At 38.6% G+C, this 26,517-nt stretch overlaps 1 protein-coding gene across 1 annotated transcript; it reads left to right on the top strand.

The window, feature by feature from the left end:
* Nucleotides 1-1,802: 1,802 nt before the first annotated feature.
* Nucleotides 1,803-26,194, top strand: LOC139716928 (conserved oligomeric Golgi complex subunit 1-like). Its single transcript, XM_071628453.1, has 27 exons — nucleotides 1,803-1,941; nucleotides 3,132-3,219; nucleotides 4,379-4,423; nucleotides 5,507-5,573; nucleotides 6,240-6,343; nucleotides 6,906-6,972; nucleotides 7,503-7,688; nucleotides 8,235-8,276; nucleotides 8,722-8,808; nucleotides 9,388-9,424; nucleotides 10,680-10,787; nucleotides 11,020-11,070; nucleotides 12,622-12,693; nucleotides 13,546-13,737; nucleotides 14,415-14,512; nucleotides 15,181-15,419; nucleotides 16,059-16,286; nucleotides 17,215-17,316; nucleotides 17,733-17,840; nucleotides 18,467-18,509; nucleotides 20,347-20,411; nucleotides 21,388-21,481; nucleotides 22,283-22,360; nucleotides 22,972-23,048; nucleotides 23,973-24,294; nucleotides 24,763-24,966; nucleotides 26,060-26,194. The coding sequence occupies exons 1-27, from the start codon at nucleotides 1,917-1,919 to the stop codon at nucleotides 26,192-26,194; spliced, it is 2,964 nt and encodes a 987-aa protein (XP_071484554.1). The 5' UTR covers nucleotides 1,803-1,916.
* The last annotated feature ends 323 nt before the right edge of the window (nucleotides 26,195-26,517 follow it).

Below are 26,517 nucleotides of genomic sequence, written 5' to 3'. Positions count from 1 at the left end.
TATAAAAAATAGGGGAGGGAAGAGATAAGATTAGCGACTAGCTAACATCCTAATTCTCGGAATTTGTTTGTTTGTTTGTTAATTTTTCCTGCATGCATGTGATGGGGAGTGGACTTGGCTGGAGGTTTCCCACTGGACCCCAATATGGTGCTGTCTAACAAATTCCGCCGCGAATGTTGCCCTTTCGAAATGGTTCTGGGTAAAGAAATGATTTTGAACGAATTAAAAAAGCAGTGAAACAATCAAAAGAGATTTGTAATACATGTTCAACGTTTTCATGCTTCCGTGCGCGGAACACGACTTTTTATTCCTGGATTTTCCTCGGTTGTAAGGAATGCATGCATGCGTGTTCAAGAAATCTCCGATAAAGAGGTTTATTAGGCACGACGAAATCCGGCCCGAGAATTGTAAATAAATGGAAAAAGTATTTGACTTTTCACCACGAGATTCAGTTCTCTCTCCTTTGATTCCTTAGAACTTTAGTGGTTGTTATAATAAATTGAAATTTCTTGATCAAATCACCGGGATCAGAATCCCGGATGCCGGAATTCAGAGTGGTCTCCAAGCCAGAAAAAGACCGCGAAAAGTGGGTTCAGAAATTTTAGCAGTCCCGAGTTAGGAGGTGTTTTCCAAGAGAGAAAACGAGCATACTTTCGATATGCGTGCAATGGGGGAGGGGATGGGAAATCATGCCTCAAAATCCTTCATTAATTCCTTGATAGAGAAGAATGACTCTATCTGTGATAATTAATCAGAAAGTAAGTACGGTTGTATATAATATTATAGCTTTATTCTTTCCTACGATAGGGAAAGTTTTAAAAAGAAGAAAAAGAATAATTAGAGACAATAAGAAGAAGAGGAGGAGGAGAAAAGCAGAGGAAGAAGCACTGATCAAAATCGAACTTTGATGGATTAGATCAGTGCTGTATTTAGAAAACGGATACAGATTAATTTGTATGATAAGAATAGACACATCCACATAAGTATCATACGTACGTAAATGTTCCATTTACATTTGATGTCGAGAATCACTTTCGTTCAATAAACCAAACTGTAAACAACAAAATGGCGACTGACTGAGTGAGATAATATTTCCCGTTTATCTACGTTTTTCTATTGTTTGTTTTCAGATGTTACACATATAAAACTATTGATGATATTATGTTGAATCAATGGTGTGCACAAAGAAAAAAAAAACACAATCCTATATGAGACCACCCAGGCGAAAAGAAGAAAAATGTATCATATTGGCGAACTCGCTATAAAATATAGACAAAGTTGTTAGATGCACCGACAGCCCATGTTCTCTGGATGTCGGTGATTCTCGGTAGGCCTACCAATTAGGTTATTCTATTAACGTTCACAAAATAGTCTGGAACTGATAAGCCTACTTTGATATTCAATTTTAATATTGGTAATCAAAATGTAGAGCCTACATTTACTTAGTACAAAGTAGGCCTACATCTTTGTGGCATATTGGAGGAGTGTACAGTGTACAACGTGTACCTCGATCCAACTGAGTGCTTCTTGAACCGGTACAATACCTTGCACCCCAACCACACAGTGCCACAGGTGTACGATTTTGAGGGCGATCGATCGGGGAGAGCTTCTTTTGTCTTTCTTTCTTTCTTTTTTTCACAGTGTCAAGTTAGCTTGCAGGCACAAACCCTTGTTGGTCATAAAGGAGTCTGCGCCAAGACTATACATGCACCCAGTTCCACATGAGTGGTGCATGAAGTAGTCTGGGCGCAGACTCCTTTACGACCAACTAACATAACACGCACGGGTTTTAGAGTGTCGACGCGACGACAGGTAGCTGACGTGTCGGAGGGGTTGAACCGACTGCAGTGTGCGTCGTGCCACAGAACTAGCATTTTATTTTTCTTCTCCAGATTATTCACGAGCTGTTTACCATAATGGATGGTAGTCATAGATCAGCAGGTAAGTTGAAATCGTATTATGGATTTGTTGTCTCGCAGAGATTGCTACCAATTCAGCCCCGATTCGTCGATACGACTCGAAATGATATTTCACAGTCCCACTCGCTAATATTTATGTGAGGTCACAGTGCAGTGTTCACCTCATTACTTGTGCAGTGCAGTGCAGTGGTAGACAGCTTCGGCTTTACTGTGCTGTGCTGTGGAGTGACAAGTGTGGGATTGAGAGCTACTGTACATATTAACTCCGTAGGCAAGAGGGGCAACTTTGACCTTTATTGCTTGGATAAATGTATGCCACCAAAGCGTCCTGAAGTCTGTCCAGAAGACAAGGGGGGGGGGGGGGGGAATTCCCCAGAAAACGCAATCCTTTCAGTTTGGAATTGGAATGATTTTTTTTTTTCTTTACGGTGGTTTTATAGACCATAGTTCTTATTGAGGTAAATTTAATCAGTTGGTGTGGAGATTTGTCTTTTTAGATTATTGTAAAAGTGGAAATTTTTGCAGTGTTGATATTTTCACACATTTCGCACAACCAGAAACTGGTGTGAAAATAAAAGCTTCTTTTTTTTTCTTTCCATATGTTCCAATATCTGAAGTCTTGATTCCGCGGAATCAAAAACATGCAAATTAAAACTCTTCTTACCCCGCCGACCGCGAAAATATCCACTTTTACAGTAGGTGATAACACATAGATTTGTAGGTCTCGAAAAGTCATTTTTCATAGACACTAATTGTAATAAATTCAGTGAAAAATATTAATTGTGAATGTGATGTAGATCTACTATGAATGGCATGATTGTCAATAGATATCACCTGCTAGTATGCTTTGCATAATAAAAAATACATATAACGTGTATATTACATATTATCAGTCTCATTCATTTGTGATTCTGGTAAGTTAATATGGTTCATCATGCACCAAATTCTTTCTGCACGATCCAGGCGTTGGTGTACACTATTAATATTATGGCTTTGTTAAGTATTTGTCGTTGTCTAATGCACATTTAAATTATTACACAGAGTCATCAGTTAGACAAGGTTACCAGTTGCTTATATCAACTTGAACTAGATCTAGTCTACACTGTGGGCTGCAAATATGATATGTCTTTGAATGAGTAATACTTAGGTGTCTATAGTTGGTTGGTAATATCAAATAGAAAGTTAAAGTGTTTTATTCTTTTTCCCCATCAGGACACATGTCAATGGCAGACCTCAGCACCAGCCATCTCTTTGAGAAATATACAGTGGAAGAAATTAGAAAACTTGAAAGGGAGACCAGGTTTGTATGCATCTGATTATGGCCACATGTACTCTAGATTTGTGCAATATGAACATGCTTGTACTGCTAGTCTTTAAGAGTGAAGAATATGATATTTTTAAAAAAGAAATTACACAAACAAGAAATGTATGACCTTCCATCTCTTTTTAAGTACAGAGAATAGAGTGGTCTAGTGAAACTAGGAATGCATCATTTTTTTCAGGCAAGGGAAAAGTAATGTAATATAACTGTCTATATTGCCAGATTTTAATGCTACTATCTAGATATAAAAGTGGTGAGTTTTCACCTACTTCCAGCTGTTGTGAAAATTTAAATAATAACTAATCAGAACATAAAATACAACATCACATTATGAGGCACATTGTAAACACCCAGTTTAACTGCAACAACTCTATGTATATCCAGTAGACTATCATTATTATTATTTTTAATTTCTTTTGTTTACTGCATTTCAATCTAATTACCAAGAATTTCACTGAATCAGCAAAGTTGTGCAGCTTTATTACAAGTTGTGAAGATATTGGACATTTGAAGGATTAACACTAATAGGGATAATTGACAATTTGGAGCAGTAGTTCTTAAACATGAAATAGAATTGTATCTCTTGTATCTTTCCTACACCATTCTATTGCCGGTCTTTACAAAATCTAGCCTTTGGTACCAATTTCTGTTAGATGGTGAATATTTTTGTTGAATGAGCTAAAACATAAGAATGAATGCCATGGAATTAATGGTTCATCTTGCATCATCATCGTTCTCTTTTTTTTTTTCTTTTATTTTATGCTTTAACTCATTGTGTGCCACATTATCCTGAGACTACAACCCATAAGTGCTTTTGGAAATATTCTGTTTTTCAGAGCCACCTAACTTTTTAAAGAACCATTCATGCGAGAAATGCAGTACAGCAAAGAAGTATGGAAAAGTTCAAGCTTTGCTGTGATGTGAATTTTATGACGAAGCTTTGGCTATGATGCCTTCAACATATAGTGACATATTATGATTCATCAATTCTTTTGCACATGGCTGCGCTTTTCAGCAAAATTTGTGAAGTTGGCACGCCATTGCACATAGAGAGTTAAAGTAAGGTGAGGGATGACTCACTAGACAGTAATATGCTCACAAGCATGACATCTGCACCCCAACAAATAATTCTTTGCAGGGCTGACATTGAGAAAAAGAAAGAGGACCTACGACAGATGGTTGGGTGAGTAATATCTTTAAAGAAGATTTTCAGTTCAATATATGTGAGGTAGTTTAAGTTTGTGTGCATGTACTAGTGGTAACACTTTTACAAGACATACCAGAAGGACTCAAACTTTAAAGGTAGGGGATACCTTTTACAGACCTCCCAAAATGCAGCAAAACATTAAATATGAACCTCAGGGGACTTGCTTAGGCCACTGCTTAGAAATTTGGAAGTCAACAGTTATCTAAAATTTGAATAATGCACAAAACTCAACTACTCAGTAGTTCTGTGTGTCAGCCACACTTAAGCCTTTTTGTTGCATTCTTCTGTATTTGTGATCTATAAACACAAATCTAAAAGTACAAGAGCTGATGTAATAACATATAGAGTGTGTGGTAAGAATGTATATAGAAATGTTTGTAAGTGTTGATGAACTTTCTTCACAAAATATACATGATGGACACACATGCAGTACATGGGTCTGCAAAGGTAGCCTAGTAATGTACTGGAATTTACGGTGAGCCCCGAAAACAATTCAATTCAAAATCTAACCGTCAAAAAAATGTACTAAATGTTACCTTCCACTTTCAATACTTTATGGGAGTTTCTAAAATGATATTCTCTTCAACATACCACTGTATTTATACAACTCTTCATTTAAGGCGTGCAAATGGGATTCCCTACCTTTAAGAATGTCACTATGATATTATTAATTCACAGCACACACACACTCCCCCAGACAAATCCTTATCCCTGAGTAGACACATGGTCTGAAACAATTATCATTGTGTATGTATTTTGCCAGCTGTTGCATTACCATTTACTGAGAACAAAATTTCTGGAAAACAGGATTTAAAAAAATATATATTTTGAGACAAGACAGGAATTGTTGTGATGCAAGAAATGTTTCCTCTTTCAGGCCTTATCAACCAGTGAGTTCAATATTTCCCTGTGTACATTAGCATTTATTTTAAGCGGTCAGCTTTATATTGGCTTTTGCTTTGCAGGTGTCGCTTTTCTCGTACCATGTTTGTCTCTGAATATCTTGAATTATCATATTATGCCATTATTTGAATATTTTTCTCTACTTTTATTTTCCAGTGAGCGCTACAGGGATCTGATTGAGGCTGCAGACACCATTACAGACATGAAAAATTGTGCCGAGAAGGTATGTTGGGTACTGGCCATTTGTTACAGATATGTAGTAAAGATATGAGCAGACCTCATTGTTTACAATGAGATGATGAAATTTCCATTTTCTTCTCTCATCTCCTGTAGCATCTTGCAGTCGAAGTAAAAGCTTCAACTCAAAAACACACTGATGGCATTCTGCATTACAAGCATTTCATGGCTATGTACATTCTGTTGGAGTGTTTTTCCTTAACTAAAGAAAACACCATACCGTGAAATAAAAGGGTAAATAATTCTTGATGTGGTTCTTTGAAATTGGGCTTAACACACAAACATGCACAAACATGAAGCTGATACCTTCGTAGACAAACATGGTTGTTTTGATATAAACAGAACATTCTGTCTCTGAACAAGTTAGAGGGTCTTTGTTATATTGGACTTCTTGTCAATGCCAAAATGGAAACACTTAGTCAGCAAAGGATATGTATTGTTTTGATGCTTTGATGTTTCATGCAAACAGTGGTGACTCAAAACAATTAGCATATGGTATCAGTTGGGCGTGTTCATCCAATTAGAGAATTTTTGATTCCTTTGCTTTTTGCTGGAAACCGGGTACTGAAAAATTCCAGTTTGTTTCTTGTGACCATGTTTTTTAACAATTATTTTTGTTTGCATCTTTTTTTTTTTCTCTCTCCCAATTTAGATTGTTGTTTCCATCCAAGACATGCAGAAACACTGTGTCAACTTGCAGAAGACTCACTTCACAAAAGGGATCAGTATATCGCCCAAGAAGGCGGGAAATTCTGGGTATGTGCAGAGCTGTCTTCTCTCCAAACAATGTCTTTCAGGCAGTAACTCTGGTATTACAAATTTGATGTCTTACTTGACAAGGGACTGAATGGGAGACCATGTGTGAGTATTCTTTCAACAACCAAGCAGTGGATGCTTGCTTGAGGTGACAACAAAGCCCTCAGGATTGACAGTTTCCTTTCATCATATCGAAATTTTATGATAGTCAAACATATAAAGTATATATTGCTATATAGACACTATTAAATTTGGGAACCTGAATTTTTACTTCATTCAAATTTTGTTATATCCAAGTTCATTATAACAGGAGTGCAATGTATTGAACAGCATCATGCTAGGCCGTTAATTTCCACCATGTTGATATGTTTTGAATTGTTAACAAATCAGAAATGCAGTCTAATGCGTACTGACTACCACTTCCAACAAGAAGTTCACTCTCCTGTTGAGTCATGTGCATGTGCCATGCTTTGTAAAGTGTCAACAGTCTGTTAAGTTGTCATAACACCACCTGTGCATTTGAAACTGCCATTCCAAAGTTGATTGATATATTTTGATTCAGATCCCAGTCATCAGGCTTCTATGCGATTGCTTCCCAGACCAAACTACTCCTCGACATTCCAGAGAAGGTAAGATACGTCTTACTTACCATTAACATTACTCCCTTAACAGTACGTACAATTAGTTACCTATATTGTTTATGTTTGAGTAATTTAGTGTTTTAAAAACTGATGTGAATTGTAATAATGATAAGTATTGTATCTTATATGACTGAAATATGATAAGATGTTGAATGTAAGGCGTAGTAACAGGCAACTGATTTACATCACTTTGGAGTTCTTCCCTTTACATGTATTTCTTATCAATCTTGAATGTATTTTGTTGCATTGATTGTGCAAAATGAAATGTACTACATGCTTGGTAATGTACAACACCTTGAAATGACTTCAATGTCATTTACTTCTATGTTATAAATTATGTGTACACTCTGTAGAAATATCAATCAGGGATCGATGAATTTCCATATTGGACAATATGTGCAATTTAATTCAATTCATGCATAGAAGGTATCAATTTGACTCATCAGTGAAAGTCAGAGACAACTTACCTAAAATTATGAAACATTTTAAATCTTGTGATTGACTCTCCTTGTGTGCAGATCTGGAGTGACATCGAGAGTGGTGAACACTTACATGCCACCCAGCTGTACCTGCTTGCATGCCACATAGTGAGCAGTCTGCAGCTAGACACGACCACGCACCAGTCTGCCCAGCTTCTGAAGTGGTTCCCGGTGCTGTCCAGGCAGTGGGCTGCCATCTGTCACTTCAAGCCAAGCATACTACAGGTACAGAATGCCTAGGATGAGCAGTCAACTTTCTTCGTGAATAGTGGGAGGTAGATGGTATAGGACCAACAATGACCAATCAACCAACTATTTTCTTAAGTGTAAAGTCAAGGTTTTATGCTGACACATGTGTATGGCATCAGCTGATGATTTTTCACTTGTTAATATAGCCCTGACTTTAAAGATGGGTGTAAACGCTGTCTCTTAACTGTTCCATATTCCAGGCAATCTTCCTCATGCGTATCATCTGATTATTTCTTCAGTGAAACACAATACTGTAAAAATGGAAATTTTCGTGGTGTTGAAGTTTTTGCGCATTTTGCACAACCAGAAACTAGAGCGAAAATAAAAGCACGCGAATATTTTGCTTGCCATATGTTCCAGTAGTTGATGTCTTGATTCCGTGGCCCAGCCGAGCACCATCTTGGAAGAAGTTGATTGACTGCTTCAGTAGTGGTTGCAATTTAAGCAAGTTACTTCACAATTTGATGATTTATTTTCAAGTTGGTTTACAAATTTCCATGTTTTTTGTCTGTGCTCTTTTAGAGTTGCAGAAATGTCCTGAAGAATGCAGATGCACCAGATGTGGTAAGTTTCTAAATTGATATAAACCTAGCTAAGTTTTAATTTTTTTTTAATGAAGTACTGATAGAAAGGTTTATTTTCCTAGTTCCATGATCAGTTGTAGGTTTGTTAATCTCTGAAAGAAAGCTCCACTTCCATTGATTCACAAATGTTTTGGTCCATTTTTTCCAATAAGAAAGAACAACACAACAAATTGAAGAGAAATATAAAATAAGGTATTTAAAAAAAAATGGATTACATAATAATATAGGTCTTACACAAGACAGACAAAGATGCTCTCTCACACACAAACAAAAAAATTACATGACAAGTTTTTTACAGTAATTGTTAAAGTAGAAGAAATGTTTATATAATGAATAATAATACCCAGTGCCCCACCTATTCCCATCTCTTTATAATGCAACTGTTTGGTGAAGTCACTCATAGTGGTTGTCCTCATATTTTGAAGGAGATTGCCAAGTCTCTGTGTGCTATCATGCTCCTTGAGGACACCTCACCTCGTCAGGTCTTCACCGAGTTCCTCCTCGCCAGGAAGGTCAGTCTCAAAACATTTTGATAGTCTTGGCTTGCAATAGAATTTTAATTCATCTGGTAAGATGTGCATCTTTAGCTCAAGAGACGATTCATCCCAATCAGAACTTACGTGTGTGAAGTTGTGGCACTTCTCTGGCCACTCTCTCCAGTCTTTAATTGAGCAGCACACTGTTTGTGATTGGGTAATGATGAAAATCTTTGAGCCAGAGTGTCAGGTGACAGATGGTAGGGAGCTCATTGATTTTGTCATGTGACTGGTCACATGACAAAAGGGACCACCTACGCAGTGTTAGGTCCTCATGTTAGTGTTAGGGCAAGTATTCTGTGCATTCTACACATAGCTCCTATCACTCTGCTGATACACCATGCCCTTTCTTGGGTGAAGATAGTAACTTTGTCTGTGTCTGATAATATCAGGAGGAGACAGCTGCAATAAAAATTAGCAGTAAGATTTAAAAAAAAAATGTTGTTTTGATATTTTTACATGAATGAGGAAGTTTCTTTCATCGCTGATTAATTTGTAAAGTTTTTGTTGATATCGGCTATTTTTCCTTCTCCCTCTCCCCCCCCCCCCTCCCAGAATGCAGTCCATCAGGCCTTCAGCTCACCTCAGTTTGGTAAGCAGTGTCCATAGTGTGCTCTGTAAACGTGGCATTGCCACCATTCATGACAGCATCATAAGCTTAATAAAGGGATAGTACAGTATTTGATGAAAATCGGGTTTGGAATGGCTGAAACATCCAAAAATAAAGTAAAAGAAAGTGATCGTGATAAAGTGTGGGTCCCACACTTCATTAGAACTGCTCTTTTTTTGGATATCTCAGCCATTTCAAAACCAATTTTCATCAAATAAATGTTGAATTCCTCATAGAATTACATGCTCTTTCATATTTCATGAGGTTTCTCATTATCTCACCCAAAAATGTTAGAAACCTGAAATTAGGTCTCAACCAAAACTATATGATCCCTTTAGACAATGCCACAAACGTGACAAGCCTCATAAATACTGGACTAAGTTTCCGAAGTGTAGTTAGTCATAGTTGAGACAGAGAATAAGCCACTTGTATATACCCATACCCAGTAATCCAGCTGGCATATGATTTGATGCACACGCAGAAAATATTATCTTTTGATTCTTCACTTGATTCAGTAGGCTTACCTTGGCCAAATACAGATTAAATCCTGTGATCAGTTTTGAAACCTATATGCAATAATTTGGACTCTTCATTAACAAGGATTAATGGTACATACCATAATAATCTGCTGAGCAATTTCAATGGATTTCCAGCCACCTGGCATTAATTCAATGAGATACATTTGTAAAACTTTGTCATTGTCTTGCTAAGAAGACAAAAACTTTGAAGGACAAAATGCACCCCCCCCCCAAAAAAAAAAAAAAAAAAAAAAAAAAAAAATTGTGGTTGCATTTTACCGGCCACATTTCTTGGTCATTTTCACTCAGATTTACCACGGATATTTTGTCATCGGACAATCAAGATGTCAATTTTTGTTGCTTGTTTGTTGTTGTTGTTGTTGTTGTTGTTGTTGTTGTTGTTGTTGTTGTTGTTGTTGTTGTTGTTGTTGTTGTTGTTGTTTGTGACAGTGCCCTTTGTTGTTTCGGCTTTTGTAGGGGAAAAGGTGAATATGGAAAGTTAACCTGTGTACATTCTATATAATATGCTGTACCGGTTATAGTGAAGATTTCAATATTGAAATTTGCATAGATATGTTTTTTTAAAGGAGAAATATGCGAAATGTTTCGTCTCTCCAATAACTTTTAAAAGAACATAAGTTGGTGCAGGTATACTTGGCATTGCATGGTAACCAATATTTCTAGTTTATGTTTATTTCTACTTTTTTTCCCCTAACCAGACACCAGCGTGAAGAGACAGGTGTGTGGAGTAACAAACCTCATCAACCTGACTCTCAGGCAGATCCATGCTGTCTTCTACCATCAGGAGAATGAGGGGGAAGACGATGGTGAGGAAACACCCACGCATCAATATTTGTCAGATGAATAGATGAACACTTCTACGTCTGTAGCACCCCCTGTGTAATTCATGGTTGCAAAGTGTTGTCATGACAATCCCAAAATATCAGCAATCTGTCCACCTTTTTGTGATGAAACAGGAAATTGCATCCCAGTGTTTTGTGATTTTTCTTTTAAATTGTGTTGTGTTTTGTTTTGTCTTTATTTCACCGTCTTCTACAGAGAAAAGCAACCTGCTTCTCAGTGTTCTCAACAAGGTGACCCAAAGTGGAGGTGAGAAAAGATTTTGAACAGATGTCATTTTTGTCTCGCCCACCGGAGGTGAAGGCGAGACTAAGGGATCCAAATGGCGTCCGTCCGTCGTCCGTCCGTCGTCCGTACGTCGTCCGTCACAAATGTTAAAGTTTACCTGCAAGACTCTCTTATGATGCATAACTTGGCAACTGTTACAGCAATGGCAGCCACACTTGGGTGATAGAAGCACTAGGGGTATCGGTGTTGTCAGAGGTCATATGATGATGTCAAAGGTCATTTGAGGTCATATATTTAAGAGTATGTGCAAGACTCTCTTTTCTATGTTAAAGTTTACCTGCAAGACACTCTTTTGACAAATAACTTCACATAAGTTGCTTGGATTACAACCTTACTTGAGTCATAGATGCAATGGGGGTACCTTCATGTTATGGTGCCGTAAGAGGTCACATGATAAGGTCAAAGGTCATTTGAGGTCATACATTAAAGTTTGCTTGCAAGACTCTGTTATCACACGTAACTCAGCACATGTTGCTACAATGGCAATCAAACTTGGGTGATGGTAGATGTCTCTTGGGAAGTTGAAGGTAACCACAAGGTCAAAGGTTACAGACAGGGTTCAACGAACTTTTAGGGCCCAATGTTAAGTTGTTAGGGCGCATTTCGTTTATGGCTCATAACTTTTGATCCCTTTGTCCGTTTGTGACCAAACTTGGATGGAAGATGTCCCATGGGGAGGTGAAGGTCGTCACAAGGTCAAAGGTCACAGACAGGGGTCAACAAACTTTTAGGGCCCAATGTTATGTTTTTAGGGCGCGTTTTGATTGTGGCTCATAACTTTTGATCCCTGTCCGTTTGTGACCAAACTTGGACGGTAGATGTCCCTTGGGGAGTTAAAGGTCACAGAAAGGGGTCAACAAATTTTTAGGGCCCCATGTTAAGTTTTTATGACGCGTTTCGATTATGGCTCATTACTTTTGATCCCTTTGTCCGTTTGTGACCAAACTTGGATGGTAAATGTCCCTTAGGGTGTTGAAGGTCACCACAAGGTCAAATCATAAGCAGGTCAATTAACTTCTGGGAGTTATAAAAATATAAATTCCTTGTACGCGAATGGGCGAGACACAATTTGGCGATTGCCTTGTTAAATTATCTCTTCGATATTTGAAATAGAGAAATTTGAAACTTTGTCTAGCATGTGTTAAAACTAAGTGTGATTGACTTACTGTAAAAGTGGAAATTTTCGCAGTGTTGAAATTTTCGCGCATTTCGCGCAATCAGAAACTATCGCGAAAATAAAAGCACGCGAATATTTTTGCTTGCCATATGTTCCCGTGCGTTATGTCTCGATTCCACGGAATTAAAAACACGCGAAACTCTTCTTACCCGGCCAAGCGCGAAAAATTAGTCGCGCGAAAATATCCACTTTTACAGTAGTTATTTGGAGAGTTAGGGAAAGACTGAAGGACATTTTTTTTAATAACTTATGTGTGTATATATTTATGTGTGTGTATGTTATGTGTATGTGATCAATCTAATCTTAAGTACATGTATACTCATTTGTCCATCTAGATGGTCAGACTGTCCTTGCTGAGGAACTAGCCGTGGGCACTTTCTCCAAGCATCTCCCATCCCACATAACAGGTTTGCCTCAAGTTTTCCTTCCTGTCACTATTTAATGTGTTTGCTTGCATACATATTTCAGTCCCCTGTCAGTAGGAGAGCCCTTTCCACATACTGTACTGTACTGGTCTTCCAAGAGGCACCTACCAATGTATTACAATGCAAAATGGCAATTTGTGAAATGAATATCATAACATAATACTTTTAGAAGAAACACAAAGGTGAAGTGTTGAGATATTCATCCGCTATTAAGACATCAGATTGCTTTATCTGCAAATGAAAGCTATTGCCCTTATCAGTGCCTGCAATCAAATATTGTGCACGATCATGTTTTGCTCATTTAATTTCATATGGCTTAACCCGTTGAGGACAGACTGATTTTGCTACAACACGCATTTCCCATAGACAGGATATTTGCAAAGCTCACCTTTTTCATCTATTTTGAGTAAAAGTATTGCATGCTGTCAGCAGTCTCTAAAGAATGGGAAAATATAGTTATGGCTGATTTACAAAGTGCCCTTCATCAACGTAAATAATCACTGATTATTCAGTATTTTTAGTAATAGCAGGGCAGGATATGAACCCAGGACCTCCTGATTGCTAGAAAAGCTATCATGACTTTTGTTCAAAAACACAGAATAATCTGTGTTTATTTATGTCAGTGAAGGGCAATTTGTCAATCAATTAAAAAGACCAACAACAGCTTGGTGCAAGAATGAGTAATTTGAATGAATATTAAGCTGTTTTTTATCCAAAGGAGATGGATGTGTGACTATTGATTGGGACAGATAGACTGAATGTGTTAACAAAGTGGCTGTTTTGTTTAAATCTCTTCCATTTTCTATTCTTAAAAAAACATCTCCAACAAACAAGAGTTCCACCCCAAGCTCCGAGCTGCTGCTACGCCCATCGCTGCCACCTTCGTCCAGGAGAGCGTATCCCAGTGGGTAGAGACCTGCATCAGTGATGTTCACGATGGGATCAGCAGGTTGCTAGGATACGTCACCTCCATCCGAGGCCTCACCAGTATCAGGGATGCCGTGTGGGACCTCCTCCAGGAGGTAAGTGATACCAACTGTCTCATGGGACCTGTTTCATGATGAGATGTGCAGTTACGGCAAGTTTTTGGTCAGTAACTGCAATTACCATGGCAACAACTAAAACACTTACATTTGATTGGTTATTGCCATTGTGCTACCGTGGAGAGTGCAATTAGGTTACATTGCAATTCAAACTGCTGTATGGAATATGACCGAGCAGGACTCTAGATTCATTCTGTAACTTTGTTTTTGGATTTGTTTGTTTGGTTTTATGTTTTCATTTTTAGTTGCTTGTTTGGGTGAGGTGAGGAGGGGAGAAGGGGGCTTGCGTTTGCCAGATGAAGTGTGCTAAATGTTTTCTTGTCATTGCACACACTCAGTGACCTGAACTTTAGATGATGGATTAGATGTGTACTGCCAACTGTTAAGTTTAAAATGAAAGCAGTGGTGTCCTTTTTTTGCGTGTCTCAGTTTGTTTCTTTTTTTGATGGGGAAGAGAGTGGGGTATGACTCACCAGTGATCAAGTTTGGAAAAGAGGGATGAAGATCATTTAGGGGGACTTAGATGATAGATGTAAGTATACCATGTGTGAAATGGCATGTAAGCAGATAATGAAACATGCTGGACATTCTTAAGTGATTTCCAAATTCCACTAAATCATTGTTGTGTGTGTCTATTCTCGTTGTTATTCCAGGCTGAAGGTGATATTCCTCTAAACACAGTTGCTAAGAGGGTGCTGGGACGCACTCTTTGCCTGTGGGGGGAGTTTGTGCGACCTCTCTTCTTGACCAGAATACAGGTGAGGGTATGATGGGCTTGCAATAGGATGTGTTGATATTTTAACATGTTAAAGGATATGTGGAAATTTTAACATTGTACAGAAGTGAATGCATGGATAAATGAAAGGTAGAAAACAGGGCAAGTAAGGGACAGAATGAAGAATTAAATAGTAAGACTTATGAAAAGCATGCCAGTCAAATGTCACATAGTTTTGCATGATGCAATGATTTGTTTGAGTGTATGCCCTGGGTAAACATTATGGCCCGAATTCATGAAGGTGGTACAATTGAAATCATTTTTTAAACCATGGACAATTTGTATGGAGCGCCAAGTGTTGCATGGCCTATTTCGTTACGAAATCAGTCATTTCGTCGGCAAAATGTTGTCGTTTCGTTAACGAAATGTTATTATTTCGTTACGAAATGATAACGAAATAGGCCATGCAATACTTGGCGCTCCATACAAATTGTCCATGGTTTAAACCATGGTTTCAATTGTACCACCTTCGTGAATTCGGGCCAATGTTATTGACATAGACAGTTTGATGTTCAGTGCATACTTTGTGGTAGAAAAGGAGATGTGATATACATACTGTATACACACACACACACACACACACACACCACATTCCTTTTGTTAACTTTGTATACATTCTTTGACTGTTTGTTTCTGTGGTCTGATTATCAGGCCATCATCCAGGAGTCACTTGACCAGACACTGACCAACAGCCACCAGCTAGTCATCCAAGCCTCTCGCGAGACGGACAGCTCTCCGGCCGACCTGGATGTGGCCAGCCACACATGGACGGAGCTAGCCTCGGATGTGCCCAGTCCCCTTGCCTGGCAGGCCGGGCCAGCTGCCAAGGATGTCCTAGATGCTGGAAGCCTCTATATGAAGGCAAGAGCCTTCACTCCCAAGACCCAGAGGTAAGCAGACCATGGACTAAGTGTTAATCAGTCTACTTTGTATTTTTTTGGTGTGTTTTTTTTAGATGACAAGTGTTATTCACACTCATGTTATCCACTATTAACTCTTTATGTGCCACGTTATTCTGAGACAGCACCGTAGTCATGCTTTGGGGAAACGTTCTGTTTTTAAAATCCATGTAAGTTTTATAGATTTTTGTTACCCTGGACATGTCATGAGCAATACTGTAAAGAAGATACCAAGCTTTTCTTTGATGTTAATTGTATGACAAATCCAGTATTGTTTTTCTGTCAAATGACCAGTACAATGTAGCTCTATGTTATTGTAGATGCATGACTTTTGCACACAAACTAAGCAGTGACAGAAACTTAGTATTTACTAGCAAATCCCGTCAGGAACTCAACTTGATGGTCAATCACCACATAAAATTAAAACCAAATGTGACAGGAATGGAATTGCGAGAAACGCTTTCATTGTACTGTGCCATTTGGTGATTTATCGATCGGTGTGGGCGGGTTTGTGCGTTCAAGTAGGATGTATGCGAAGTTGGCAGGCCGTGGACTGAGTCAGGAGTCCAAATGTGGCAGATAAAGAATTAAAGTTATCCAACTTACCACTTCCTGTCATCGTCTTTCCAGCATCTGCTCCTTCATTGACGTCAGACTAAAGAGCCTGTTGGAAGACTTGGGATGCTACGCAGACAAACAGACAGACAGGCAGACGGACAGACCCCAGCAGCAGCAGCAGCAGCAGAGTGACAAACAGACGGCAACCTCCAGAGGGGCCCAGGGTCCGTTTGACAAGTACGCTGACACCACCAGTCTCCACAGTTTCCTTCAGATTGCCTGCACACAGTGTGTCAATAGGTAGGTGGTCCAAACTTTGTACACTACTGTATACGCTGATGTTTTCGCATACTGTAAACGTCAATATTTTCGCGCGATTAATTTTTCGCGCTAAGCGGCTCGAAAACATATTCGCGGGTTCTTAAATTCGCGCTCCGCAGCAGGTTAATACACAGTCGCTGTTTTCATCCAGCGATGCTTGCCAGCGTATGAAAAGCGACGTAGCGAGCGGCGCGAGTGTGAGTACAAGCGCTCAACTACGTAGTACACTGTACATGTATTTTACTCGATACATGTACTGTAGTACTAGTACTGTAGTCGCGGAGAAGTAGCACACCAATCGGCCGTGGGCTCGGTGCGTGCGGTGCGTGCGATGATACTGCTATATGCGTAAACATGTCTGTACTACGTAGCAGTATCATCGACGAAGCGCACGCAATTCAGGCCGTTCAAAATGTGCATAGAAAATTGCGAAGATATATTCGCGCGTTTTTGAATTCGCGCTAGCCGAACATAGCGCGAAATCCGCGAAAATTAATGTACCACGAAAATTTCCACGTTTACAGTAGATGTTTTTGCGAGTGGGCAGTTTGATTGGATATTTTCAGGAGTTGTTGATTTGAGCTGTGTGGTGTTCTCGTTATTATGGTAATTGTGAACAAAGAAATTGTAACAAAAATGTTCAGAAAAAAAAGTGTGACTTCTTATATATGAAAATGTGAAAATATCAGCTGTAATCCTGACATAACTGCAACATGCATGTGTGCATGTCTCTGTCCATTGCTATACTCCATGATTGCGAATTTAACCATTTGCGAAATTGGCCCCAATTCGCGAAGAATTATACTTGCTAAATACATGGTGTATACAGTATATAATACAACTCCTCTTCTTGGTGGAACCAATGCCCACCCACTATTACCAGTATTCATTTGTTGTTGTCTTGCAGGTTAATTGAGCACATCAAGCAGGAGTTGACTGACTGTAAGGGCGCCCTCGACGCTGCCCATGAGGCCAATCTTGAGGAACAGGCAGTTGGTACAATCAACAGGTAAGGCATTCATTACTTCAAACAAACATCGTACTTGTAACAACACGGAATCATGACCACAGAAATGTCCAGATTGTATCAAAATAATGTCTGGTAAAGTCACTGTTAAGTGTTTATTTCTTACAGTAGCTATGAAATCAGCAGAATTACACACTGAAAGTATAAAAATACACCAGTTATGCACACTTTGCAATTACATTTATTCATGGAAAGGAACTGCCATTAATATTTTTTCTTTTTGTTTTGTTATATATTGCTGTGTGCATTTAAAACATCTTCCATTTTCCTTTTCGATTTGGTATTATTCCCTGATGGTTAATTTCATGTCATTTCATGATTGATTTTTCTGAAGAAAGTGTCATGAATTGAGATAAAGGTGCTTTTTTGGTACTTCATTTTGTCCTTCCCCCTTCCAGGGTGGTGTTCTTGGGTCGTCTGTGCTCTGCCCTGACAGAACTCTCGCCCCACCTACAGCAGGCTGTCCTGATCACAGAGAAGAGAGATCAGAGATCGGAGCAGCAGAGGTAGGAAAAATATCTTGCAAAATATCTGTCTTTTGACAGAAATTAGGTGCATAGCAACTGAGTGTATATGGTTTTCTCTTTTACATACTGTACATTTCTTTTGTTATTCAGTGATTTCTTATGGAATCTGTTGGATTTTTATCAGGATTTCTGAGCAGAATGCTGCTACCAGTAGCTCTTGTCAGCCCTCAGAGAAAATAACAGAGCTTTCATATTTCCCTGATTCTTGAGACCAGAGATTTCCCGGTGAATTAGACAAATTTTCTTGTCATGACAAGAGAATATAAAAAGTCTTACTGATTTAGGAACTATACCACAGCTATTAAGATGCATGGAAGACTCAAGTTTTGCCCTGATAGCTCTTTGGAATCTCCTGATTTTGATGCGTAAATGCTGTCAGACCTGCAAAAAGTAACATTGAATTCATGTCCCAAAAGAAACATCTTTATGAGGAATAATTATCAAGTGTCTGTGAGGTATAATTTTCAAGCTTTGTATAAAAATTTTTGTCAGATGCATGAAATATCAAATAAAAAATGCAAATTTTTGACATTTAGGTGTTAAAGTTTGCCATATAATGATCAATTTTTTTTTTTGCACACCTCATCAAATTATTCCGTGTACAGAATAAGAACCAAAATTGCTACCAAGAGGGACAGCAAATCATCAGTGGTGAGTCTCAATCAGTCATTTATCCATTGCTGTTGCCTTATTACCTCTAGCTTAGAAAGCAGACGGTAATATCAGAGACTCCAACTCTCCTGCTTTCGACGGGAGATCTCCCGCCGAAAGCCCATTTTTGCAAAATCTCCCGTTCTCTCGCTTGAGATTTGATTTCTCCCGCCCTGGCTCTGTCTCTCCCGCTTGAAATGATTTCTTACTTAGTGTCATCGTATGTTGAAAATGAGCTCTAGATAGCACGAGAGAGCATCTAGAACCCTAAAGTTGGAGCTGGACCCCGGCCGCAAGGAACTTCGTGCTTCGCGCTCGAGATGTGCGCTTTGCGCACAATAAGTTGGAGTCTCCAGTTTGCTAGGGGTTTCAGGCGGGAGAGTCTCCAGATCGGAAGGTGCTTGGGGTTGGAGTCTCTGCAATATGCGATTGTTGTAATTTACAGATCATGTCATGTCATGCCCTAAGACCATGAAGAGTGTATTACACTCTGTCTGTAGTACTGTATACACCATATATTTAGCGAGTCTAATTTTCCATGAATCAGGACTTCCCGACAAATTCGCGAGTGGTAAAATTTGGGATTATGGTGGACAGAACTGAATGGAGAATTGTTTGTGTTAAAAATTTTTGCATGTTTTTAAATTTGCAAATAGCGACCGACTCACAAAATGCATGAAAATAAAAACCACACAAAATATTCCGTATATGCAGTAGTTTCATTATTCTGTACAAATTTATACCTTCTCCAGGGAAGTGAATGGTGATTGTGTGGAAAAAAAATAATGGTTCGCAAATAATCACAAAACACATAATATCTAGGAGTGATATAATATGTTCTGGGCCTCCAAGAGGTGTGCATAACTTTAGTTATTTTGTCAATAAAAGTAAATTAAGTTCGTATTTTATAATTTTACATTGGCATTACTATTTAATGAGCCAATATGCACAGACATTTGTGTTGAAGAACAGTCACACTGTATTAGACTTTTGTTATATTATATTCATTTCTCTTTTTGTGATGAATTAGTTTCCAAACCAGCCATCGATAGCTTTTTCAGTCAATTTCCTCTGCAAGTTTTGTCAGTCATGATGAACACTGCTAGAAAAGAAAAGGTGATAAAAAGTGATATTTGGATGCTAATTGGTACGGCTGATTTCTGTTGTTCTTGCTGTAGTGAATGTGATATCCCATGTAAATTATGTCTCCATGACATATGTCATGTACTTGTTTTGAATAAGTTTGTAAATGACAGATATGTTCACTTAGTCTTTACCACATTAGTTGTTCTGTAGGGCACTGTGGCATAGTGGATAAGACTCTTGACTTTCAATCACAGGTCCATAGTTTGAATTGCATAAAGTGCGTACTATGTCCTTAGATGGGATGTTTTATACCCACCGTTTCCCTCTTGACCCAGGTGTATAAATGGGTAACTGGCAATGCTAGGGTAGTAATATTGACAGGGCCTACTGGTAGAGCAGAGCTAACACTGAAGAGGGTAAAGAAGACCAAATCATTGATGTTATTATTATTACCTTTGAGATACTGTCTATTCCCAGTTCCTGCATTTGTGACATTCTGATGTGGTTGTTATTTTATTTTATATACAATAAAAGACCATAGATTATAAATGGGTACCTGGCAATGCTAGGGTAATAATAATGGCAGGGCCCTCTGGTAGAGCAGTGACAACACTGGAGAGGCTACCCTTGATAAAGAAGATCATATTCTATTCACTATTATCATTACTTCTGAGATATTGTCTATGCCCAAGTACTTTGTTTGTGATGCTCTGTCTTGACTGTTATTTTATTTCCTATACAATACTAGTCCACGGATGATGAGTGGAGCAAGTCCAAAGCTGGATTTCTGTCTCAGTCCAACGAGGCGTACAAGTAAGTAGTTCACTCAGAGCTGTCTGTTCATTTGAGGTTTGTTAGATACCTGTTAGCTAGAGGCCAAGCTCTTGCTCAGCCTCAAGTCTGTGTACAGATTCCATATGTGTTTTGAATGCGGGAAAATTCAAGAAAGCTGATGAATATGATCACGTTTGTAAATACCAATGCTGGGTTTGCTTGTTTATTATTGCAAAGATGTTGTAGTTTGTTTGTTTGTTTATTGTTGTTGTTGTTTGTTTTTGTTTTTGTTTTGTTTGTTTGTGGGTGTGTTTTTTTTTTTTTTTTTTTTTTGGGGGGGGGAGAACATTTGGATGCACTGAGTATTGACAACTAAAGCACATTCATACGCCACACCTGAAAGAAATAGAAATAGACAATAAGAAATTTGTGTCCATACCAACACCTTGTATTTCAAATTTTGGATGAAGGAGATCTTCCTATCATCATAAATTCCAGAAACACTGCATATCCACTCAGCTGAAATGTAGAAGAGCAATAAATCATCCTTGTGTAATTGCTAGTTGAAGAGCCTAATGCAGCATATTGCGTATTGTTGTAAATTGAGGCATGAAAAAGGGTGTTTGAAATGTAAATGTGACATCTTTATCATCAGGGCATGAGTTTAAAGGCAATTTGATTTTACTTGTGGACATATTGAAAGCAAGATGTGTTTAAGTACAATCTGACGATGTAGCTTCCTTTTTCGACAATCTATATAACTCTACATTATGAGCAAGAGGGCACAGTATAAGTCACCAGTTAATGTGCTATTGGTAATGATTAACTTTGGATCATATGTTGGCTGTAAGCTGAGAATGTTCGTGATATTGACGATTATTGCTGGGAAGCGTTTCCTTACTGTCACCATCAATGGAAATACATGTCCTCTTTATGTTACATAAGATATGAATAAATTGCTGTGACCAATGCTCTGTTGTCTTTGTTCTCCACTACTTCCACATCCCTTACCTAGACTCTGGAGTCGTTACACCTGTACATCGCTTTTGGCAGAGTTCAAAGACAACCTTACTGATACCTCGCCTTCTGCCTTGCTGAAAAACTCGACGGTGAGTTCTGAAGCTGGACAAGAGTGGGCTTGTATACTCCATGATTGAGATTGAGATGACATTTGATCTGAAACTCAGTTATAAGAGAGAAAAAAAGATGGGGAGGGAGAGAAGCAGCCTCAAAACTAGTCAGAAAGATTCTTCTTTTGTGTTACATCATTAATCTGCATATCTTTTTGTCTGCTCTCTTCAACATTACTTGTATCTTTCACATATTTTCTTTTAAACATTCAACGCATGGAATGAACAAATATAGGAATGATGTAACTAGTTTACTCTAAATGCATGATCTATATTCGTACTTTGGCCAGAAGTCCTCTTTTTGATAATTTCTTTGAATATTTTGTGTGTGTGAATTCTCGTGTGTTTTTACCTTTTTACTTATTGGGGCTTCCTCTCCGTGCTTGAGACAGGAGATGTAATTTATGTTAGCCTTATCTTTTTTTCTTTCTTTTTCTTCAGCTTGAGCTTCAATTGCTAGTAATTTTCATTTGCCTGGGCACTACATTTTCCTCTTCAGCCTAAGGAAATTCCTGAAATTAAGATTCTAAATAAATTTGAAACAATGAGCCTGTCGATTCTAAAACCATTGTAGTAGACTTGATATCTTGACATTTCACATTTTTACCATTTTTGTGAGATGTCTAGGAAAGTTCCCATGATTTGATCTGAGATTTGGTGCTTTGTCAAATGAGAGCTCGTAAGGTGAATTAAGAAAGTATCAGTTAAAGACCATGTGCTGAGCTTGGTCAGAAATGTCTCTTCTAAGCACAGTAGTGTTTGTGCAAATTTGTATTGCAGGCATGGGACAGCATCGACATTGAAGAGGAGACTGAAGATGGCAAGAAAGTGTCCTCCAAGATACGTCTTCCAGTCCAGGTATTTATCATACTATATACATTGTAGCTTTAATCCTGCTCTCCATGCACCGTATCAGATACTTGATATTTTAGACCTAGTTTGATATACTGTCAACTCTGCATTATTTGAATCTGTTTTGATGGAAAAATTAGCTTTGACATACACAATATTGAACTTACATACTTTGTCTACCAAACATGATCATACATTTATCAAAAACTTACATGACTTTGGCCTCTGCACACTGACTGCATCTATTCACTTATACCATGATTGATGTACACACTTTGTATTTTGTAATGGTATTTGCCCCATTTCTAATCTTCAGCAACATCCAAAAAAAAAAATAAATGGTTTCTTGTTGCAAACAATGTTTACATATAATATAGTTATACTGTTAAAAATGAGAGTTGAGTAGGCCGACATTAGCTTCTTGGTTTGTGTGGGTTTGGTTGTTTGACTGTTTGTCATTTGTCACAAAATGATGTGAAGAGCAGGAGACATTCTTTCATAAGTTGTTTTGACTGCAATGTTTTACTTGAAATAATCATCAAATATTTCAAACTCACTTACAAGAAGAAAACTTTCCTAGAAATACACCTGACACTCTCTGTCTTCTTGTTCTGCAGTCTTCTTGGTATGTACAGTCACTCTTATATGGCTTGTGTGAGGAGATCAACCGTGTTGGTGGCCACGCCCTTTCCAGGTAATAAAGACACTAAGGCTCGTATTCATTAAGGTGGTTTGAATTTTTCTCCGTACATGCATGTGACTGATTGTGCATGCCAACAGACATCCAATGATAATCATGTGTTGATACGTGCATATGAACAGTACGCCTATTTCCTGCTTATCTTAGTCCATGGACTGAATTTAAACCATGGTTTTGATTTAAATCACCTTCATGAATACAGACCAAAGTGTCTGCAAAGTCTCATACTTAATTGCAGTAGCTCAGGAGTATGTCTAATGTTCCTTGTTTAGTTCCAATCATGTAGTCTGTTATTTGGACAAATGAGAAGTACAATGGCAGTGAGTGATGTATTTGAAAGAAACATAAGATGGCAGTAGTATATTCCTGTAATGTTTTCAGTCTTTTATATCAGTCTAGCTGCATTCCTTTCAGATCAATCTATGGACTTTCTTTGGAGTTTTATGTCTTAGATGTATGATGTTTCTAAGACATGAATTTGTATCCCACATATAGAGGACATATCACATATCATACTTGCATTATAAATATCAGTCTTGCATGCCTATGTTTCCAGAGTCTAATCATTTATGATATTTCCATAGATTTGTTTTTCTATTCCGTTTTATTCATACTTCTGTGTAAGTGGGTAGAGAGATGTATTGGAAACAGACAAGAGCCTCAAAGAAGGTGGAACCACTATGCAAACATGCTGAACGATATCTTGAAACCATTCCTAAAGGAACTGTTCAGGGCCAGCACTATGTTTTTAAAAGTGAAGAACCCCAGTTTATATTTCTGGTGCCACTTCCGGGGTAAAAAAAATTGGGGGGAGGGGCCCAAGTGGTAAGGCCCTATGTATTATAATGTGATGTTCATTCTATGATTGTAGAGGTAGAAAAAGTTAATGGAAAAGAATTGCCATTTTGTCCCATTCAGCTCTGTAGTGTCTGAGCTTGTAAAAGCTACTGGTGATGGTCTCCTTCACACCTACCAAACCATCCTGAAGGGGAAATCCCCCAGGGGCAGGGATGCCAGCCATCGACTCACCCAGCCACAGGCCCTGCAGCTTCTCTTTGACATCCGCTTCATTGGCAGCATCATGCTGGGGCGGGGCGAGGACAAGAAAGACCAGACCAGGTTCAACGACCTGCTGCACGGCCTGATGGACACCTTGGAAGGGTTCGTTGACCCCTTTGACCTGGATGTCTTCACCCCACACATGACCTCCAACCTAAACAGACACGCCCATAGGTGCTCGGTAAGTGAGGAACTTTTCTTGGATAAATGTAATTAGACAGTAAATTAGTGGATTTTGTCTTTTTTTTATACTTGCCTTAGTCGACTGCTGCTATGTACTACTGATTCGCTAGCTCTTCATAGGGATTATTTCAGCTAATTTCAAAATTAGGCTCATCTACAATTATCAATTTCTTAGTTTCTAGCAACGAGGTCCTGAATTCAGCATTTACTAACCCAGTGTATGCCTTGACATACAACAAAGTTTTATCACATTCTTCATTTCTGCTTGTGTGAAGTTATTGTTTGAGCTGTGTATTGTGGTGCAGGATTTGATATTTTGTTTTTATTAGTGTTGTTGGAAATAGTGTCGAAATTAAGCTGTATTTAGTATTGGCAAAAGAAGAGTACTATATAATTTTGATAGAACATCAAAGTTGAGTTATATAGAATTAATTGACCGGTCATTTTCCACTCTTCATGACACCAGCTCCTGTTGGGATTCTTGACCAGTCCGGAGAAGCACCTGTTCTCGAGTCAGCGGTCATCAGCGGCTGGCTACCAGGAGCAGCACAATGTCCTGCCACTGTCCAGTCCCCAGGTGCGCTTCAGCCTTCTACCCCTCAGCACAGCCTCTTCGCAGACCAGCAAGCTGACCCTACAGCCGGCACTGCCCCGGCAGAAACAGCCACAGGTTTGTATTCTTATTACTTCTTTTACTCTTTATTCTTTTTCCCTTTTTTTCTATTTTTTCTCCTTTCTCCTCTTCTGCTTCTTGTTCTCCTTCATTTCTTCCTTTTCATTCTCTTCTTTTTCTTTCTCATCCTCCTCTTCCTCATCATCTTCCTTCAAGCTTTTCTTCTCCCTGTTCTTTTGTTCTTATCTTATTGACAGCACAGTTTCTGATTTTCCTTGTTTTTTTAATCAAAAACATTGTTTTTTGGGAGTTTCACCATGGAGGAATGTTTCTACTTTCCCTTCATTATGTTATATTATTTATTAAGGGTTTGTAATTTTCCTCTTGTTCTTTTTTACTGGTTATGTTCTACCACTTTTTCCCACCTCATTCTCTTAACCCGTTGAGGACGAGTCCCGAGTATACTCGGGCAAGTGTCTATGGAAAATGCGTGTTGTAGCAAAATCAAACCGTCCTCAACAGGTTAATTGGGGTTGTGCTGTCAAACTTGAAAATATGTCATTTCCATTTCTTGCCAGTCACATGAAACTCTTGTCTGTTATTGTCAATATGTACTGTACACACACCTATTGGGAGAATAATGTGAGATGGTGGAGGCATACATGTACCAGTCACCAGAGTGACATTTCTAGTTAAGTTTGTCTTACTTCGGAGAGTAATATTTCTCTCCTTACTATCAAAATTTGGGGCTTGTTAAAAACAAAACAGAAATCAAGGTAATAGCAGTTTCTCTGACCATATTTTTTTCAGACAGGTGTGCTTAGGCGCTGATTTCACTGGGTAGTAGAACATTTTCATTGATCCTTCTGCACAGCATGCTTGAGTTACCCCAATCTTTATGTCCTCTTTTCCCCATTTCTATGAAACTACACCTGCTAGCTCTCTTATCTCAATCACATTTTGAAAGGGTCAGGATGGTCCAATCCTAACAAGTTAGAATTTAAAGCCTAGTGCTTGCTCTCTGAAACTGTGTAGAAAGGGGAAATTCATTTTGACCTACTTTTTTGGGTTTTGAGCCAGGTGGTCACAAATATTTGTAATTTTCTTGTTTAAGTGATTGTGTTCTTGCACCCTCCCCCACCACCTCCAGGTCTCATCTATGGCCACGCCCTCCCCCATGGATGCCATCCTGCACAAGTCTCGCTCTTCTCCGGCATCGCTTTCATCTCGTCTCAGCTCCAGCCTCAAGTCCGGTTGGCTCTCCAATCTCGGGGGTCAGTCATGAGCAAGGAGCCCATCCGGGGTTGTTGGAGCTGGTTGCCATGGGAGACCAAAAGATGGGATTTCTTAAATGGAGATTGGACATCACAATCTCAAATATAGACCTCTGTCTTTGATCTCCAAGCCAGTTGCCAAGGGAGAAGAAGAGATAAGAGTATTGTGTGGAGGATAAATATTTCTTCCACAGTCTAAACAAACCTTGAGGAGCAAAGCCAGTTTCCACAGGAAATAGGAGGGATCTTAAATGGAAAATATTCTCTCCTGTAATTTTTTTGTTGCTAAATGTGAATATGACTTTGTTATTCCACAGCCATACATAAATCTTAT

The sequence above is a fragment of the Diadema antillarum genome, unplaced genomic scaffold (assembly GCF_040938485.1).
Source record: "Diadema antillarum isolate AM-2024a unplaced genomic scaffold, OU_Dant_1.0 scf00000071, whole genome shotgun sequence".
NCBI lineage: Eukaryota > Metazoa > Echinodermata > Echinoidea > Diadematoida > Diadematidae > Diadema > Diadema antillarum.
Note: the sequence above shows the minus strand (reverse complement) of the source record. Positions and strands in the feature narration are given on the sequence as shown.

Coding starts and splice junctions, on each gene's coding strand:
- LOC139716928 (XM_071628453.1), top strand. CDS start 1,917: ATGGATGGTAGTCATAGATCAGCAG. Junction 9,425..10,679: donor CTTCAGCTCACCTCAGTTTG/GTAAGCAGTGTC, acceptor TCCCCTAACCAG/ACACCAGCGTGAAGAGACAG. Junction 24,967..26,059: donor CCCGGCAGAAACAGCCACAG/GTTTGTATTCTT, acceptor CACCACCTCCAG/GTCTCATCTATGGCCACGCC.